This window comes from Hyperolius riggenbachi, chromosome 6 (assembly GCF_040937935.1).
Source record: "Hyperolius riggenbachi isolate aHypRig1 chromosome 6, aHypRig1.pri, whole genome shotgun sequence".
NCBI classification, from domain to species: Eukaryota; Metazoa; Chordata; class Amphibia; order Anura; family Hyperoliidae; genus Hyperolius; species Hyperolius riggenbachi.
The window spans coordinates 130656789-130674396 of NC_090651.1; the positions used below are offsets into that span (position 1 = coordinate 130656789).

The 17608-nt window shown below is 48.8% G+C and overlaps 1 protein-coding gene across 1 annotated transcript in view; it reads right to left on the reverse strand.

Annotated features, from left to right (window-relative positions):
• Positions 1-17608, reverse strand: part of LOC137522549 (dimethylaniline monooxygenase [N-oxide-forming] 2-like) — a 93510-nt gene that overhangs the window by 44125 nt on the left and 31777 nt on the right. Inside the window, exon 3 of the mRNA XM_068242629.1 lies at positions 7518-7706. Coding sequence (XP_068098730.1) covers positions 7518-7706 — 189 coding nt within the window. The remainder of the gene's footprint in view (positions 1-7517; positions 7707-17608) is intronic.

Genomic DNA, 17608 nt, shown 5'->3' on the forward strand with positions numbered 1-17608 from the left:
TGCATTGCAATCATTGATGCAACTCTAACGTCTGGAACCCATTAGAGCGATTTTTTGAGCGTTTAGGGAGCGATTCAAAAAGCTCACAATTTCCCTAAACGCTCAGCTAATGTTAATAGATGGGCCAAATTCCACTGGAGCGATTGCGATTACCAAAATTGCAAACACAGAACATGCAGCATTTTTAGCATTTGCGTTAGCGTTTCTGCAATGTAAAGTATATAAACACTGGCGTAATCGCTCATTAAAACCTACACAGAGCGATTTTGCTAGCGTTTTTAAATAACTGTACAATGTAAAAAATGTGTAATTAATTGAAAGGACCAATCAGAATTAAAAACACTAATTGCTACACAATTGCTGGCAAAACACACTTTTTAAAATTGCTACCAACCTCATGAAATCGCATACAAAATGCTCATTAAAAATGCTAGCGATTGCGATTAGTGATAGCGTTTTGTAGTGGGTTCCAGGCTTAAGGCCTGGCACCCAATTGCACTGCTTTCCTAAGTGCTAATGTAATGCTATGGGGGATTTTTAGAAAATCACATCCCTAAAGTGGGATCACACGCAGCATAACATTAGCAAGAGCTTTTCAAAGTACAAAAGCTTAGAAAAGCGCTGCTAGTGGGTCCCAAGCCTAAGGCCTGGAACCCACTAGGAGTGCTGAGTACTTTGTGAATTGAAAAGCTCTTGCTAATGTCATGCTATGTGTGTGATCCCACTTGAGTGATGTGATTTTATAAAAAACCCCATAGCATTAAATTAGCAAGAGCTTTTTTTAAATCACAAGTGCTTAGAAAAGGCTGCTAGTGGGTTTGAGCCCTAAGGCTACTTTCACACCGGTGTGTTGTGGTCTATTGCATCAGACAATATAATTGCATTACTATGGCAATGCTATGTATAATGTAATACTACTGTTCAAATGGGCATATTGAAAGTGCAGTGCAATTGAAAGTGCAGTGCAATTGATCCATCAGGCATAACACAATGCAAGCAGTGTGTTACCACATAACACACACATTAACAATGACAGTGAAGCATACTTTCTTTGTAGCGTATACGTCACTGTATGCATCACACCGATGGCATCAAGTGTGATGCCACTTTTCCCCTCTGTTGCAATCCTGTTGTAATGCAACTCAGGAGCCATTTACTGGCTCCAATTCGGATCGTAGTGGACCATTTCAGTGTCAGCTCCGCTCCATTTTAACATTGCGTCTATGAAGCAGGTATGTTGCGCCATATGTGGCTATGGGCAACATATGCGGCAAAGGATCCATTTTATTTAACAAGTGGAAGCACCATACCTAAAGACAGAAGATGATTGGAACTGAACCAGAGGCGTAGCAATCGCTATAGCAACCATAGCGTTGCTATGGGGCCCCTACGTCGCAGGGGGCCCGCAGCAGGATGCCCCGCTAGGTGCTGGAGGGGTCACAGCATGAGGGGAGAGCTTGGTGGCACGTCGGTGGGGAGGGGGGAAGGGCCCCCCCTCCCTCACCTTGGGCTCTCCCCTCTGCGCTCTCCCCTCCAGCATTAAACAAGATTGTATGCAGGCGGAGGCGGCGGGGCAGTGGCGGCAGATACATACCTTCCATGCGCTCCACCGATGCGTCTCTCTCTAGCCTCTGACGCGACTTCCTGTTTATACCGGAAGTCGCGTCAGAAGCTAGAGAGAGACGCATCGGTGGAGGCTGGAGCGCACGGAAGGTATGTATCTGCCGCCGCTGCCCCACCGCCTCCTCCTGCATACAATCTTTGTTTGTGTGCCACCAAGCTCTTCCCTCATGCTGTGACCCCTCCAGCCCTCAAAACGGCCCTGAGCGGGCCCGGGGGGAGGGGCGGCCTAACCTGGGGGGTGCCACCTGTCACTCACTACTTAACTGGGGGGCGCCTGTCACTCACTAGTTAACTGGGGGGCGCCTGTCACTCACAACCTAACCTTGGGGGCGCCTGTCACTCACTACTTAACTGGGGGGCGCCTGTCACTCACAACCTAACCTGGGGGGCGCCTGTCACTCACTAGTTAACTGGGGGGCGCCTGTCACTCACAACCTAACCTGGGCGTCCCTGTCACTCACAACCTAACCTGGGGGTCCCTGTCACTCACAACCTAACCTGGGGGCGCCTGTCACTCACAACCTAACCTGGGCGACCCTGTCACTCACAACCTAACCTGGGGGTCCCTGTCACTCACAACCTAACCTGGGGGTCCGTGTCACTCACAACCTAACCTGGGGGCGCCTGTCACTCACTACTTAACTGGGGGGTGCCTGTCACTCACAACCTAACCTGGGGGTCCCTGTCACTCACAACCTAACCTGGGGGGTCCCTGTCGCTCACAACCTAACCTGGAGGTCCCTGTCACTCACAACCTAACCTGGGGGGGGCGCCTGTCACTCACAACCTAACCTGGGGGTCCCTGTCACTCACAGCCTAACCTGGAGGTCCCTGTCAGTCACTACCTAACTGGGGGTCCCTGTCGCTCACAACCTAACCTGGGGGGTCCCTGTTGCTCACAATCTAACCTGGGGGTCCCTGTCACTCACAACCTAACCTGGGGGTCCCTGTCAGTCACAACCTAACTGGGGGTCCCTGTCGCTCACAACCTAACCTGGGGGGTCCCTGTCGCTCACAATCTAACCTGGGGGTCCCTGTCACTCACAACCTAACCTGGGAGTCCCTGTCACTCACTACCTAACTGGGGGTCCCTGTCACTCACTACCTAACCTGGGGGTCCCTGTCACTCACTACCTAACCTGGGGGTCCCTGTCACTCACAACCTAACCTGGGGATCCCTGTCACTCACTACCTAACTGGTGGTCCCTGTCATTCACTACCTAACCTGGGGGGCTCCTGTCACTTCCTAACCTGGGGGGCGCCTGTCACTCACTACCTAACCTGGGGGTCCCTATCACTCACTACCTAACCTGGGGGTCTCTGTCAATTACTACCTAACCTGGGGGTCCATCACTACCTAACTGGGGGTCCCTGTCACTCACTACATAACTGGGGGCTCCTGCCACTACATACACTTGGGGTCCCTGTCACTACCTGAACTGGGGGTCACCTGTTACTACTTACACTGGGGGGCTCCTGTCACTGCCTGAACTGGGGGGCTCCTGTCACTGCCTGAACTGGGGGGCTCCTGTCACTGCCAGAACTGGTGGGGCTCCTGTCACTACCTAAACTTGGGGACTCCTGGCACTACCTTAACTAGGGGGCACCTGTCACTACCTAAACTATCTAGGCCAGCCAGCCCAGCATCACCACCAGCCAACCAGCCCAGAATCACAGTCAAAAAGGCCACAGCATCACCACCAGTCAGGCCAGCTTTTACTTCAACCAGCCAAGCACAGCCCAGCATCACCGCCAGCCAACCCAGCCACTGCATCACCGCCAGCCAACCCAGCCACAGCATCACTGCCAACCCAGCCACAGCATCGGCCACAGCATCACCGCCAGCCAGGCCACAGCATCACTGCCAGGCCTTTCAGCCCACACATCATCCCCAATCCAGCCAAAAACAGTATTGCCAGGCAAAGCAGCCAGTACAGGAGAATTCAGAAGCCAGGTGAGACGTGTCTACCACATTAAGGGGGCATTCTGCCTATTTATGTGAAATTCTGTCTATTTATGTGCCTCATGACTGCTGAATTTGTCTTGTTGGGGGCCTCATGATCAGGGGCGTAGGGCCTGTGGTCGCAACGGTCGCCTCGGCGACCGGGCCCGGCTCCTGAAGAGGCGGGGGAGGGGCCCGGGGGGCCCATGTCCGTTTGGACTCGGAGATGGGATCCCTGCCTGCGTTATTGGGAGGGGGGAGCTGCAGCCATGGGGAGGGCAGTCCGACCTCTCCCCGGGCCCTCCCCTCCATATCAGATGCAGAGTGCGCAGCGCACGGAAGCGCTGTAGGCAGAACTCACCTGCCTGCGTTCCAAGCGCCGCTGGTCTCCTCCCGCTCTGCATAGATCTGCTGTTACACACTGCTTCCGGCTAAACAGGAAGCAGTGTGTAACAACAACATCTATACAGAGCGGGAGGAGACCAGCGGAGCAGGGACGGAGGTGAGTTCCGCCTACAGCGCTTCCGTGCCTATCCGGGGGGGGCAGCTACCTACTCTAACCTATCCTGGGGGGCCAGCTACCTACCTAACCTATCCTGGGGGGCCAGCTACCTACCTAACCTATCCTGGGGGGCCAGCTACCTACCTAACCTATCCTGGGGGGCCAGCTACCTACCTAACCTATCCTGGGGGGCCAGCTACCTACCTAACCTATCCTGGGGGGCCAGCTACCTACCTAACCTATCCTGGGGGGCCAGCTACCTACCTAACCTATCCTGGGGGGCCAGCTACCTACCTAACCTATCCTGGGGGGCAGCTACCTACTCTAACCTATCCGGGGGGGGCAGCTACCTACTCTAACCTATCCTGGGGGCCAGCTACCTACCTAACCTATCCTGGGGGGCCAGCTACCTACCTAACCTATCCTGGGGGGCCAGCTACCTACCTAACCTATCCTGGGGGGCCAGCTACCTACCTAACCTATCCTGGGGGGCCAGCTACCTACCTAACCCATCCTGGGGGGCCAGCTACCTACCTAATCTATCCTGGGGGGCAGCTACCTACCTAAGCTATCCTGGGGGGGCAGCTACCTAACCTATCCTGGGGGGCAGCTACCTAACCTATCCTGGGGGGGCAGCTACCTACTTAACCTACCCTGGGGGGCCAGCTACCTACCTAACCTATCCTGGGGGGGCCAGCTACCTACCTAACCTATCCTGGGGGGCCAGCTACCTACCTAACCTATCCTGGGGGAAAGCTACCTAATCTATCCTGGGGGGCAGCTACCTAACCTATCCTGGGGGGCACCTACCTCATCTAACCTATACTGGGGGGCAGCTACCTAATCTAACCTATACTGGGGGGCACCTACCTATCTAACCTGGGGGCACTTAATTGTCTAACCTGTATTCGGGGCACCTAGCTAGCCTATACAGGTGGCAACTATACTGGCTACCTATATTGGAGGCACCTACCTAACTAACCTATACTGGGGGCACCTACCTATCTAACCTATGCTGGGGGCAACTATTCTGGCTACCTATATTAGAGGCACCCACCTAGCTAACCTGTACTGGCGGCGCCTGCCTATCTAACCTATACTGGGGGCAACTATACTGGCTACCTATGCTGGAGGCACCTACCTGGCTAACCTATACCGGGGGCAACTATACTGGCGTACCTATGCCTGGCTACCTATACTGGGGGGACCTATAGCTGGCTATAGGGATTCGGATATGTGTATGCGTCGGGTGTTGCCGGGGGAGGGGGGCTGTTGTTGCCGTGGGGGGGGGGCCCACATCCAGATTCCGCATCGGGGCCCAGAGGTTTGTAGCTACGCCACTGCTCATGATTGCTGAATTTGTCTTGTTGGGGGCCTCATGATTGCTGAATTTGTCTTGTTGGGTGCCTCATGATTGCTGAATTTGTCTTGTTGGGGGCCTCATGATTTGTTGGGGGCCTCATGATTGCTGAATTTGTCTTGTTGGGGGCCTCATGATTGCTGAATTTGTCTTGTTGGGGGTCACATGATTGCTAACTGCGAGACTATGGGAAAAGCTGAATCATCATCATATGAGACAATAGCATTAAACCTACTTTTTTAGCTTTTTAAAACAGAAAATGAAACTAGGAGGTTGTAAAAAAATTAATTTATTTTTCAGGAGTAGGATGGATGAAATTGTTTATCTTCACAGTTTATTTTCAACTTGGATTTTCCATAATGTTCATGTATGAGTTAAAACGTTTGTACAGTATTTAGTTTAAATTGCTGTTGCCACAAGGGGGCCCTGTGATTTCAAGTTACGCCCCTGACTACTACCTAAACTGGGGACACCTATAGACCTGACTACTTATACTGTACTTAGAGGGGTGTGGGAATGTTGGGGTGGAGGGTCCTGGAGGAATGTTTGGGTGGGAGGTCAGAGGTCCATGGGGTTGGAAGGTTGTGGGGGGGGGGGGGGGGGGCATAACATTTTTTTGCTATGGGGCCTAGTCATTTCTAGCTACGCCCCTGAACTGAACGTTTCATAGATGGAAGAAATCTAAAATAGAGCTTAAAACATTAGAAAGCGAACAATACAATCAAGCTAACAAGATTATTTAAAGGACATGTGACATGATGAGAGAGACATGTGTATGTATAGTGCCAAGCACACAAATAACTGGGCTGTGTTCCTTTTTTTTTCTTTCTCTGCCTGAAAGTGTTAAACATCAGGTATGTAAGTGACAGTTTCTGTCTGGGTCTGGACTGGGTCGGACTGGGAAAGACTATAGCATAACCCTCACTGATAAGTAATTACAGCCATAAAATACTTTCCTATCAGTAAATGGCTTCTTAGAGCGGGACAGAGATAAAAAGGGTCAATAATTCATAGATGTGAACTCTAGTATACTTCAGTAATAGTGTCATTAAGTATAGACAATTAAACAGTAAAAACTTACAAAACTAGATTTAAATATAAAATAAAATTGTGGGTTCCCCAAAAAGTCATTGTTTTAGGAGACGGATGATAGATACAATTGTTTTTCTCATCAGTTTATTTTCACCTCGGATGTCCTTTAAGCAATCTGTCACAGAAGAGTTCATGCAAACTGAGAAGGGCACTGGTTTGCAATCAAAATAAGGAGAAGCTTCAGGGTAGGAACACACTAGGCAGAAACACTAGCGTTGTGTAACATACTAGCATTAACGCACATAATGCAGCATGAAAAAATGCATATGTTTGCATTCTGCAATGTGCTTGGTGCATATTTTTCAAAAACACATCTAAAACGCACCTAATGTATGCCAGTGGTGATGCAGAGGTATAGGGCCTGATTCACAAAGCGGTGCGCGCAAAAGTTCGCGATCGCGCGAATCGCGGCAAATTGCGCGCGCAAAAGTCCACGAAAAAGTTTGCACCACTTTGTGAATCAGGCCCATAGTGTTTTATTGCATTTTGTATGAGTTTTGTGTGTGTTTTTTAAAGGATACCCGAAGTGACATGTAAAATGATGGGATAGACATGTGTATGTACAGTGCCTAGCACACAAATAACTAGGCTGTGTTTCTTTTTTTCTTACTCTGTCTGAAAGAGTTAAATATCAGGTATGTAAGTGGCTGACTAAGTCCTGACTCAGACAGGAAGTGACTACAAATGTGACCCTCACTGATAAGAAATTCCAACTATAAAACACTTTCCTAGCAGAAAATGGCTTCTAAGAGCAAGAAAGAGATAAAAAGGGGAATTTCTTATCAGTGAGGGTCACACTGTAGTCACTTCCTGTCTGAGTCAGGACTGAGTCAGCTAATAGATCAAACAAATCTGAGTCAACTAATAGGTCAAACAAATCTCTGGCTTTTCCATGAGTTCTAGACACACACACACACACACACACACACACACACGAAGTGAGGGATGAGACGCAGAGACACAGGGCTATTATTATATAGGATGTTTGTAAAACCTACCTTGAACTGAATGTATTTCACCAGTTTAAAATTCTCAGCATATAGTTTGAGATATTCATAATACTTATGATGGGGTAGGAAGTTAGGAAAGTCAGCAGGCATGGGGAAGTCACTGAAAGCCGAGAGCTCTTTTGAACTATTGGTCACCAAAGAATTGTAGATACTTGCTTTGTGATCCTTCACGTCATCCTGCAATATGTAGCATTGAAACACACCTTTACTATATTTTACATTCATCAACTTTCACATTCAGTTTGTTTGCAATGTTAACACAGAAACTATAGTTAAATACAGTTTTTGGTCTTACCTTATAAAAAACCCTGTTTATAAAGATTTTGTCCATGGAAATCTTGAGAATCTTAGTTTGCTTATTCTAACTTAGCAAAGTAAAACAGGGATGCTTTGTAAACACAAGACTGAGAGGCATATGCAATTCGAGGAGGATTCTCACTGGCTGATAAGCTAAACCAATGGGGCGCCCTGGCAGGAGGCTTAAAGGGAACCTGAAGCGAGTAAAATTATCTAAAATAAACACGACGTAGCTGCAAATGAATATTACATACTAACCTCACCATCAGTTCCTCTCAGAAGCTCACCATTTTCTTTTTACAGTGATCCCTTCCATTTCTGACAATATTTCGTCAGAGCTGAAATATACCAGTTGCTGTCAGTTATGTATCAGCAGCTGTCAGTTACAACTGGATGTGCAACGTAATGTCCATATTTCCCTATGGCTCAAGTGGGTCAGTGCTGCTCGGATACCCCTTTTCAAAATCCGAATTGATACGGATCCGGATACCAAGATATTCGAATCAGAACTTTCAGATATCCGCTTTCATGCAGATATCCGAACGCATTATCTGGGCTATCCAGGCAGATTCAGATATCCGAATAGAAAAACCGGAAGTGGGCTTTAAATTGCTTTGAAAACGTTTTTGTAGGGTAAATTCCCTCAAGTATGCATCTCTGGCTTAGCTGAGCCCTCATCTAGCCTGGACTCTCTCTCTCTCTCTCTCTCTCCCCCTCCATGTATGTATGTATGTATGTATGTATGTATGTATGTATGTATGTATGTATGTATGTATGTATATATATATATATATATATATATATATATATATATATATATACACTGTATATATATATATATATATATATATATATATATATATATATATATATATACTGTATATATATATATATATATATATATATATATATATATATATATACATATACACTGTATATACTGTATATATATATATATATATGTATATATATATATATATATATACTGTATATATATATATATATATATATATATATATGTATATGTATATATGTATATATATATATATATATATATATATATATATATATATATATATATATATATATATATATACTGTATATATATATATATATATATATATACACTTACATACAGAAGAGGGCTTCAAAAGTTATGTGAAAAAGTAAGATCTTAGAGAACCCAATCAGTGGTTGCTCCAGCTTCAAGTGTGTGTGTGTGTGTGTGTGTGTGCGCACAAAGTGGGCATGATGGCTGGCTGGTGGGGCCTATTTGGGTGATAAAAATCAATGTTTGTATGGTGAGCTTTAGATATTTGTTGCCTAACTCAGGTAAAATGAAGGTTAACTAGTTCAGCAATGGTAGGAACCAATTGTGAACATCACACACAGTACTCAGAGGCTTTTGAGCAGGACAGATTATCCAAATGATGGTGCTACTGTGTGGACAGATCACAGATCACAGACAAATCATTCCAGACCCCAGTCTGTGCCTCACGACTCTGCAAGCAATGGGAGAGGGAAGAGGAAGGAGGGAGAGAAACACTGTGTACAATTTCTTATCTTAGTAGCTACCGTATATACTCGAGTATAAGCTGACCCCCATTTTTCCCTAAAAAACAGGGATAAATGATTGACTCGAGTATAAGCCGGGGGTAGGAATTGCAGCAGGTATACATGCTCTCCACTGTACTCCCAGTTAGGAGAACCTCAATAAATATAGATAACCTGCGCTAGCATTTCCATTTACTACTGCTTGTCCACAGGAGTGACTTGGTAGTAACTTAACTAAGTGCTCTGTTATGCTCTGCAAAAGATGTCAGTACTTTTGACATACATACAATTACGGTATTAATCACACTACTTTCCTAAAGTGTCCCCTTAACCTCCTTGCCGGTTATCCCGAGCTCAGCTCGGGGTAACCTGCGCAGGAGGCATTCTCAGGCCCCGCTGGGCCGATTTGCATAATTTTTTTTGTTACATGCAGCTAGCACTTTGCTAGCTGCTTGTAACATCTGATCGCCGCCCCTACCCGCCGATCCGCCGCTCTCCACCGCGCCGCGCCGCCCCCCCCCCCCCTTCCAGACCCCTTGCGCAGCCTGGCCAATCAGTGCCAGGCAGTGCTGAGGGGTGGATCGGGATTCCCTCTGACGTCCCGACGTCCATGACGTCGGTGACGTCATCCCGCCCCGTCGCCATGGCGACCGGGGAAGCCCAGCAGGAAATCCCGTCCTGAACGGGATTTCCTGCTTACTCTGATCGCCGGAGCCCTGGGATCGCTACATGATTTAAAAAAAATGTTAAAAAGCGCTGCGCTGCCCCCTTGCCACGGGAATTGGACCGGCAAGGGGGTTAATAGGGCGAATAGCTAAGGAATTGCAGATTGCAGGCAAGCAGAGGGCCTGCTTTGACTGTGTGAGCTTATACTGGCCAGACTGGCTGAATTAGTGTAACCCCCCCCATAGATGTGCAGCAATATGATGGGGCTAATGTATTGTGGCTGCCCCTGCCAAATCGGAATATGCAGGCATTTATTGTGGATGCAGCCTGCCTGCTGAATTCTGTGTCCTCCCCTCCACCAGACCGAAGCGGTATATGCCTGTTGTCTCCCCGCCGGGCATGTATAGAAAGCAGTGCACAGCATTCACTTATGCGTCCAAGCTGCTAACTTTGTTACTGAGTGGGGGTTGGGGGGCACTCAGAGGAGGAAGGGCTGTGAGAAAACGCGGAAGAGCCGCCGTCTCTCATAGTGAGGCGGCTGTTTCCGCGTCCAGCAGGGCGTCACAACGCGGAAAAACCGCCGCATGCCGCTTAGGCAGAGCGGCAGAGTCCGCATTGGGAACGGCGGAATCCGCGTTGAGAACGGCGGAATCCGCATTGGAGGCGGCCCCCGCAAGCGGTTCACAAAATACATTGCTAGACAGTACTGGTGTGGCTGGGACTGATAGTCCACCAAGGCCCAGAGTGACACGCGCGCGCGCTCAGAGGCTGAGTTTAAATAACAGCCAGAAGTGAGTCAGCTGACCAGGCGGGTCAGCTGACATTTTCCACAACTCTCATTGGTCCAGCAATTAGGGAGGTCCTGGAGAGGTCCTTGTGTATATATACTGCTGGCTGTTCACTTGCTCTTTGTCTGGCGTTGTGATCACATATGTGGGAGCACCCAGATCCGTAGTCAGATCCACAAGTGTGCCGGGACCAGCTGGAGCTGTAATCCTACACTTAGCTAGATTCTGTTGATAGCTAAAGTACTAGTTTGATTGTGATTATCTGTTATGACTTTTGCCTGCCTTGACTACCCTCCTGAACTCTGATCTTGTACCTCGATATTTCTGATACTCTGTTGCCGATCCCCGGCTCGTTCCTAGACTCCGCCTCAGCCTCCTGATTCTGTACCTCGATATTTCTGATACCCTGTTGCCGAACCCTGCCTGTACTTAGACTCCGCCTTTGTCTCCTGATCTTGTACTGTATCTGTCCATGTGTGTACGACCTGGCTTGTCCGACCTCGAGAACCGACCTTACCGTTAGAGGCGGTTCCTCGCTCTGTTAGCGACCCTTCCTCCTGAGGGTCACTTTCAGACATCCTTCCTACTGTCAGTCTGTCTCCTCCCGTCTTGGAGAGCTCAGGTCTGCGGAAGGAATCTGTGCAGTACTCCTTGTTGCAATGAGGCCTAGTCCTCAAAGTGTTACTGTCACACCAAACACTACACTCTACTCAGGTGAACAGAGGTTAGCTATATCGGTTTATCGGTGATACTGCAGATCACTTATAATCTGGTATATATCTGTATTCCCAGTGATACTGCAGATCACCGGTAATCAGATACTCTCTGTGCTCACCGATCGTTACAGAACGCCAGACCAATTAATTATGGACGCACGCGCTGACCCTCTAACTGTGCTTGCCACTTCGGTAGATACTATCCAGCAAGCACTGGGCCAGCACAAAGCTTTAATTGATGCCCTTACAGGCTCTGTGCAAACCCTTCAGACGTCAGTTGATTCAGTGCGATCCCCTCCTAGTGATGACATACGGATGCCCGTACCAGATAAATTTTCCGGCCACAAGTCTGACTTCCAGAATTTTAAGAGTAGAGTGTTGTCATACTTCGAGTTGAGACCCCGATCATCTGGGACTGAGACCCAACGGGTCGTCTTTATTAAAACATTGTTAACTGGTGACTCCCAGACCTGGGCATACAATCTGCCTCCCACTGATACAGCTCTGACCTCGGTAGAGGAATTTTTTAAGGCCATGGCCATGATATACGACGACCCTGACCTTGCGGCAACCTCTGAGCGCAAGCTCAAACTTCTGCGACAAGGCAGAGGCTCAGTCGAGGATTACGCGGCAGAGTTTCACAGATGGTCAGTCACCGCCAGGTTTGACAATTTTGCCCTGATGGATTACTTCTTGTCTGGGTTGTCAGAGGAGGTATCCGATCTAATGTTAACTTTGCCCAAGCCCAGGACAGTCGATGAGGCCATCACATCGGCCATTCGAGTCGACCGTCGATTACGCCATCAGAGGCAGATTCGGGGCAGTCACCGTGTCAGGGTGACATCCTATGCGGCACCCTCCGCCGCACCTTTAGTAACGCCATCTCCGTCTGTCTCATCCCCTCCGGCCGTGCCTCCACCTGAACCAATGCAGATTGGTCGATCAAAATTGACCCAGGTGGAGCGAAGCGCGGAGAATGACGGAACAACTATGCCTATACTGTGCAGAAGCAGGGCATAGGGTGCGAAACTGCCCGAACAAGTCGGGAAACGAGTTTGTCTAGGAGTAGTGGGGGGTGACACCCTAGGCACACCATTTTCACCCCTTAAAGAAAAGAAATTGCTTCTCCCCTGTACTATTACATGGGAGAATAAATCTGTGGCCACTGAGGCTTTTATTGATTCGGGCTCAGCGGCCAATTTTATGAACTTTGAGTTTGCTCAGGAGTTGGGTATTCCTCTCACCCCTGTGAGACCCCCCATTCAGGTCACGGCAGTAGACGATTCCCCTCTGCAACGGAATCGTGCTCTGTCACAGACCCCGGAGGTGAAGGTCACCATAGGGGTATTGCATGGGGAACAATTATCATTTTTTGCATTGCACATGTCTACCTCCACTATTATCCTAGGCATGCCGTGGTTACAACTCCATTCCAGGGATGAGCAGAAACTACGCCAGTGCGAATTTACGCATCGTAGTTTGCATCTACGCATCGTAGTTCATAGGCGAAGTATCAAACCTACGCTTACGAATTTACGCGTAGCGAAGTACCGCTACGCGTAGCTTACGCCCACTATGCGTAGTTATGTGTATTGCGTAGTGAACTACGAATGTGTTACTCGCGTCTAATTTTCCGCATGCGGTTGTATGCATACAAATTTACGCATTGGAAAGGGGAATGTACGCATAGAAGGGTTCCCAGTATATGCATTTCTAAAGAAATTAATGCGTACAATTTTCTGCATACGGGCATAAGTATCCGCATAAACTACGCTTCGCACTACGCGTAATTGCGTATTTTAACGCGTATTCTACGAAATGCATACGAAGCGAATATTTGTTTTCGAAGCCGTAGTTTGGTGAAGTGTAATTGCGTAAAACTACGCGTATTTCCAGCGTAGCGAAGTTGGTTGACTACGACCATCCCTGCTCCATTCACCTCAAATAGACTGGGCCACGGGTCAGTTAACTACTTGGTCACCTCGTTGTTTTCAGCAGTGTTTGGGGAAGTTGACCTTAGGGCAAACCAGAATTCAGGTGGGAGGGGTACCAGACCAGTACTCTGAATTTTCCGACGTGTTCTGCCCCAAGGCAGCAGACAAATTGCCCCCACATCGCCATTTCGATTGTCCCATTGATCTCCGTTCAAGTTGTGTACCCCCCCGGGGCCATTTGTACAATCTGTCAGGGCCAGAAAAATTGGCCATGCAGGAGTACATCCATGAAAATTTGGCCAAGGGTTTCATTCACCCGTCCCGGTCGCCTGCTGGAGCAGGTTTCTTTTTTGTTAAAAAGAAGGACGGAGGCCTGCGACCCTCCATCGACTATCGCGGTCTTAACAAGATTACAGTAAAAAATCGCTATCCGCTGCCACTGATAGACGATTTGTTCACTCAGATTACAGACGCTAAGATCTTTTCTAAGCTAGATTTGCGGGGCGCGTACAATCTGATACGCATAAGAAAGGGCGATGAGTGGAAAACGGCCTTTAATACACCAGACGGGCATTATGAGTACCTGGTGATGCCCTTCGGGCTATGTAATGCTCCGGCCGTTTTCCAGGAACTCATTAACGAGGTATTCAGAGAGGTGTTGGGGAGATTCGTTCTAGTTTATCTAGATGATATCCTTATCTTCTCCAACAATCTCTATGAACATAGAAACCATGTGAGGTTTGTTTTGAATCAGTTAAGGTAGAACTCCCTATACGCAAAGCTTGAAAAATGCATCTTTAAAGTAACATCTGTCGCTTTCTTGGGGTACATAATTTCCACCACGGGCCTGTCTATGGATCCTGCCAAGGTCTCCGCTGTTCTGGAATGGCCACAGCCGGTTGGGTTGAAATCCCTTCAGCGCTTTCTTGGCTTCGCCAATTATTATAGAAGGTTTATAAAGGGGTACTCCACGGTCATTTCTCCCCTTACCAGTCTCACTAAAAAGGGGGCAGATACCACTCACTGGTCTCCTGAGGCTTTACATGCTTTTACCACCCTGAAGGGCCTATTCTGTTCAGCACCCATCCTCAGACATGTGGATACGTCTTTCCCGTTCATTGTGGAGGTGGATGCCTCGGAGGTTGGGGTGGGGGCTGTGCTGTCTCAGCGGTCAGGCTTGCAGGGTAGAATGCACCCGTGTGCTTATTTCTCTTGCAGGTTCTCCCCTGCAGAGAGGAATTACGATATTGGCAACAGGGAGCTCCTGGCCATTAAATTGGCTTTCGAGGAATGGCGACATTGGTTAGAGAGAGCTGAGCATACCATCACGGTTTACACCGATCACAAAAACTTAGAGTACATCGAGGGGGCTAAGAGGTTGAGCCCTCGTTATTTTTCTCCCGGTTCAGTTTTATTATTACGTACACCCCGGGGAGCAAGAATGTTAAGGCGGATGCTTTATCCCAATGTTTTGAGTCAGAGACAGCACAGCCCTCCATTCCAGAGACCATTATTCCCCAGAGGTTGATTCTGACAGCCACTGGAACTTGGGAGGATTGGAGGGAGACGTTGGCTCCCTTTCAGCAGGACATCCATCCCGGAAGGGAAGCCCGCAGGGGTCCTGTTCATGCCTCTGCCATTTTGCCTCCAGGTTCTTGAGATGTTCCATGCACATAAGAATGCAGGGCATCCTGGGGCATCTAGAACACAGGATCTGGTAGCCAGATGCGCGTGGTGGCCTTCCTTGGCAGCGGATTGCAAGGAATACGTGAAGAAGTGTGTGATATGTGCCAAGAGTAAACCCTCCCGGCTGGCACCTGTCGGTACTTTGCAGCCTTTGCCCACCCCGAGTGAGCCGTGGACCCACCTGTCCATGGATTTTGTGGGTGAGCTTCCCAGATCTGAAGGTATGGCGGTCATTTGGATGATAGTCGACCGATTTAGCAAAATGGCCCATTTTGTGCCTTTGAAAGGACTCCCCTCGGCTCAGGAATTGGCCGAGTTGTTTATCACTCATGTCTTCCGATTACACGGCATTCCCGAAGACATAGTTTCAGACAGGGGAGTCCAATTTGTCTCACGATTTTGGAAAGCTTTTTGCCGGCTCATGGGCATAAAGCTGTCTTTCTCATCTGGCTATCACCCACAGACCAATGGCCAGACTGAGAGGATAAATCAGTCTTTAGAGCAGTTTTTAAGGTGTTATGTGGCAGAGGCGCAGGACGATTGGGTCAGATTCCTGCCCTTCGCAGAATTTGCCCAAAACAATTTAAAAAACTCGTCCTCCGGGTTCTCTCCTTTTCAGGTAGTGACGGGGAGATCACCCAAATTTTCCCCATTACCTATAGCCTCCACTCCGTTTCCAGCCCTGGAGGCCTGGCAAAGGTCATTTAAGGACCTTTGGGGGACGGTAAGAAGTAACCTGGAGAAGGCCTTTTTGAGTCAGAAGAGTCAAGCTGACAAGAGACGGTCATTGGAGTGGAAGTTCCGACCAGGAGACTTGGTCTGGGTGTCCACACGTCACTTGACCCTTAGACAACCTTCTAATAAGCTCGGTCCCAGGTTTGTGGGCCCATTCCCGGTTGCTAAGAAAATCAACGATGTTACTTATGCCATCGATTTTCCCACTAGCATGCGCGGGGTAAGGTCCTTCTATGTATCCCTTCTTAAACCAGCAGTCCAGGTGGGTCCCACTCCTCCTCCTCCTGTCTTGGTAGATGCCCAACCCGAATATGAGGTGGAAAAGATTCTAGATTCACGCTCTGTACAAAACTCGGTACAATATCTCGTACACTGGAAAGGGTACGGCATTGAGGAGAGGCAATGGGTTCCGGGGATGCGCATGCATGCAGACGAATTAAGGAGAGAATTTCATGCCTTACATCCCGAGAAGCCTGGTGGGAGTTGTCCAAAGTCCACTCCTCGGGGGGGGGGGGGGGGTACTGTGAGAAAACGCGAAAGAGCCGCCGTCTCTCATAGTGAGGCGGCTGTTTCCGCGTCCAGCAGGGGGTCACAACGTGGAAAAACCGCCGCATGCCGCTTAGGCAGAGCGGCGGAATCCGCATTGGGAACGGCGGAATCCGCGTTGAGAACGGCGGAATCCGCATTGGAGGCGGCCCCCGCAAGCGGTTCACAAAATACATTGCTAGACAGTACTGGTGTGGCTGGGACTGATAGTCCACCAAGGCCCAGAGTGACAGAAGTGAGTCAGCTGACCAGGCGGGTCAGCTGACATTTTCCACAACTCTCATTGGTCCAGCAATTAGGGAGGTCCTGGAGAGGTCCTTGTGTATATATACTGCTGGCTGTTCACTTGCTCTTTGTCTGGCGTTGTGATCACATATGTGGGAGCACCCAGATCCGTAGTCAGATCCGCAAGTGTGCCGGGACCAGCTGGAGCTGTAATCTTACACTTAGCTAGATTCTGTTGATAGCTAAAGTACTAGTTTGATTGTGATTATCTGTTATGACTTTTGCTTGCCTTGACTACCCTCCTGAACTCTGATCTTGTACCTCGATATTTCTGATACTCTGTTGCCGATCCCTGGCTTGTTCCTAGACTCCGCCTCAGCCTCCTGATTCTGTACCTCGATATTTCTGATACCCCGTTGCCGAACCCTGCCTGTACTTAGACTCCGCCTTTGTCTCCTGATCTTGTACTGTATCTGTCCGTGTGTGTACGACCTGGCTTGTCCGACCTCGAGAACCGACCTTACCGTTAGAGGCGGTTCCTCGCTCTGTTAGCGACCTTTCCTCCTGAGGGTCACTTTCAGACATCCTTCCTACTGTCAGTCTGACTCCTCCCGTCTTGGAGAGCTCAGGTCTGCGGAAGGAATCTGTGCAGTACTCCTTGCTGCACTGAGGCCTAGTCCTCAAAGTGTTACTGTCACACCAAACACTACACTCTACTCAGGTGAACAGAGGTTAGCTAGTATATCGGTTTATCGGTGATACTGCAGATCACTTATAATCTGGTATATATCTGTATTCCCAGTGATACTGCAGATTAGTGTTGGGCGAACACCTAGATGTTCGGGTTCGCGAACGTTCGCCGAACATCGCCGCGATGTTCGGGTGTTCGCGCCGAACTCAGAACATAATGGAAGTCAATGGGGACCCGAACT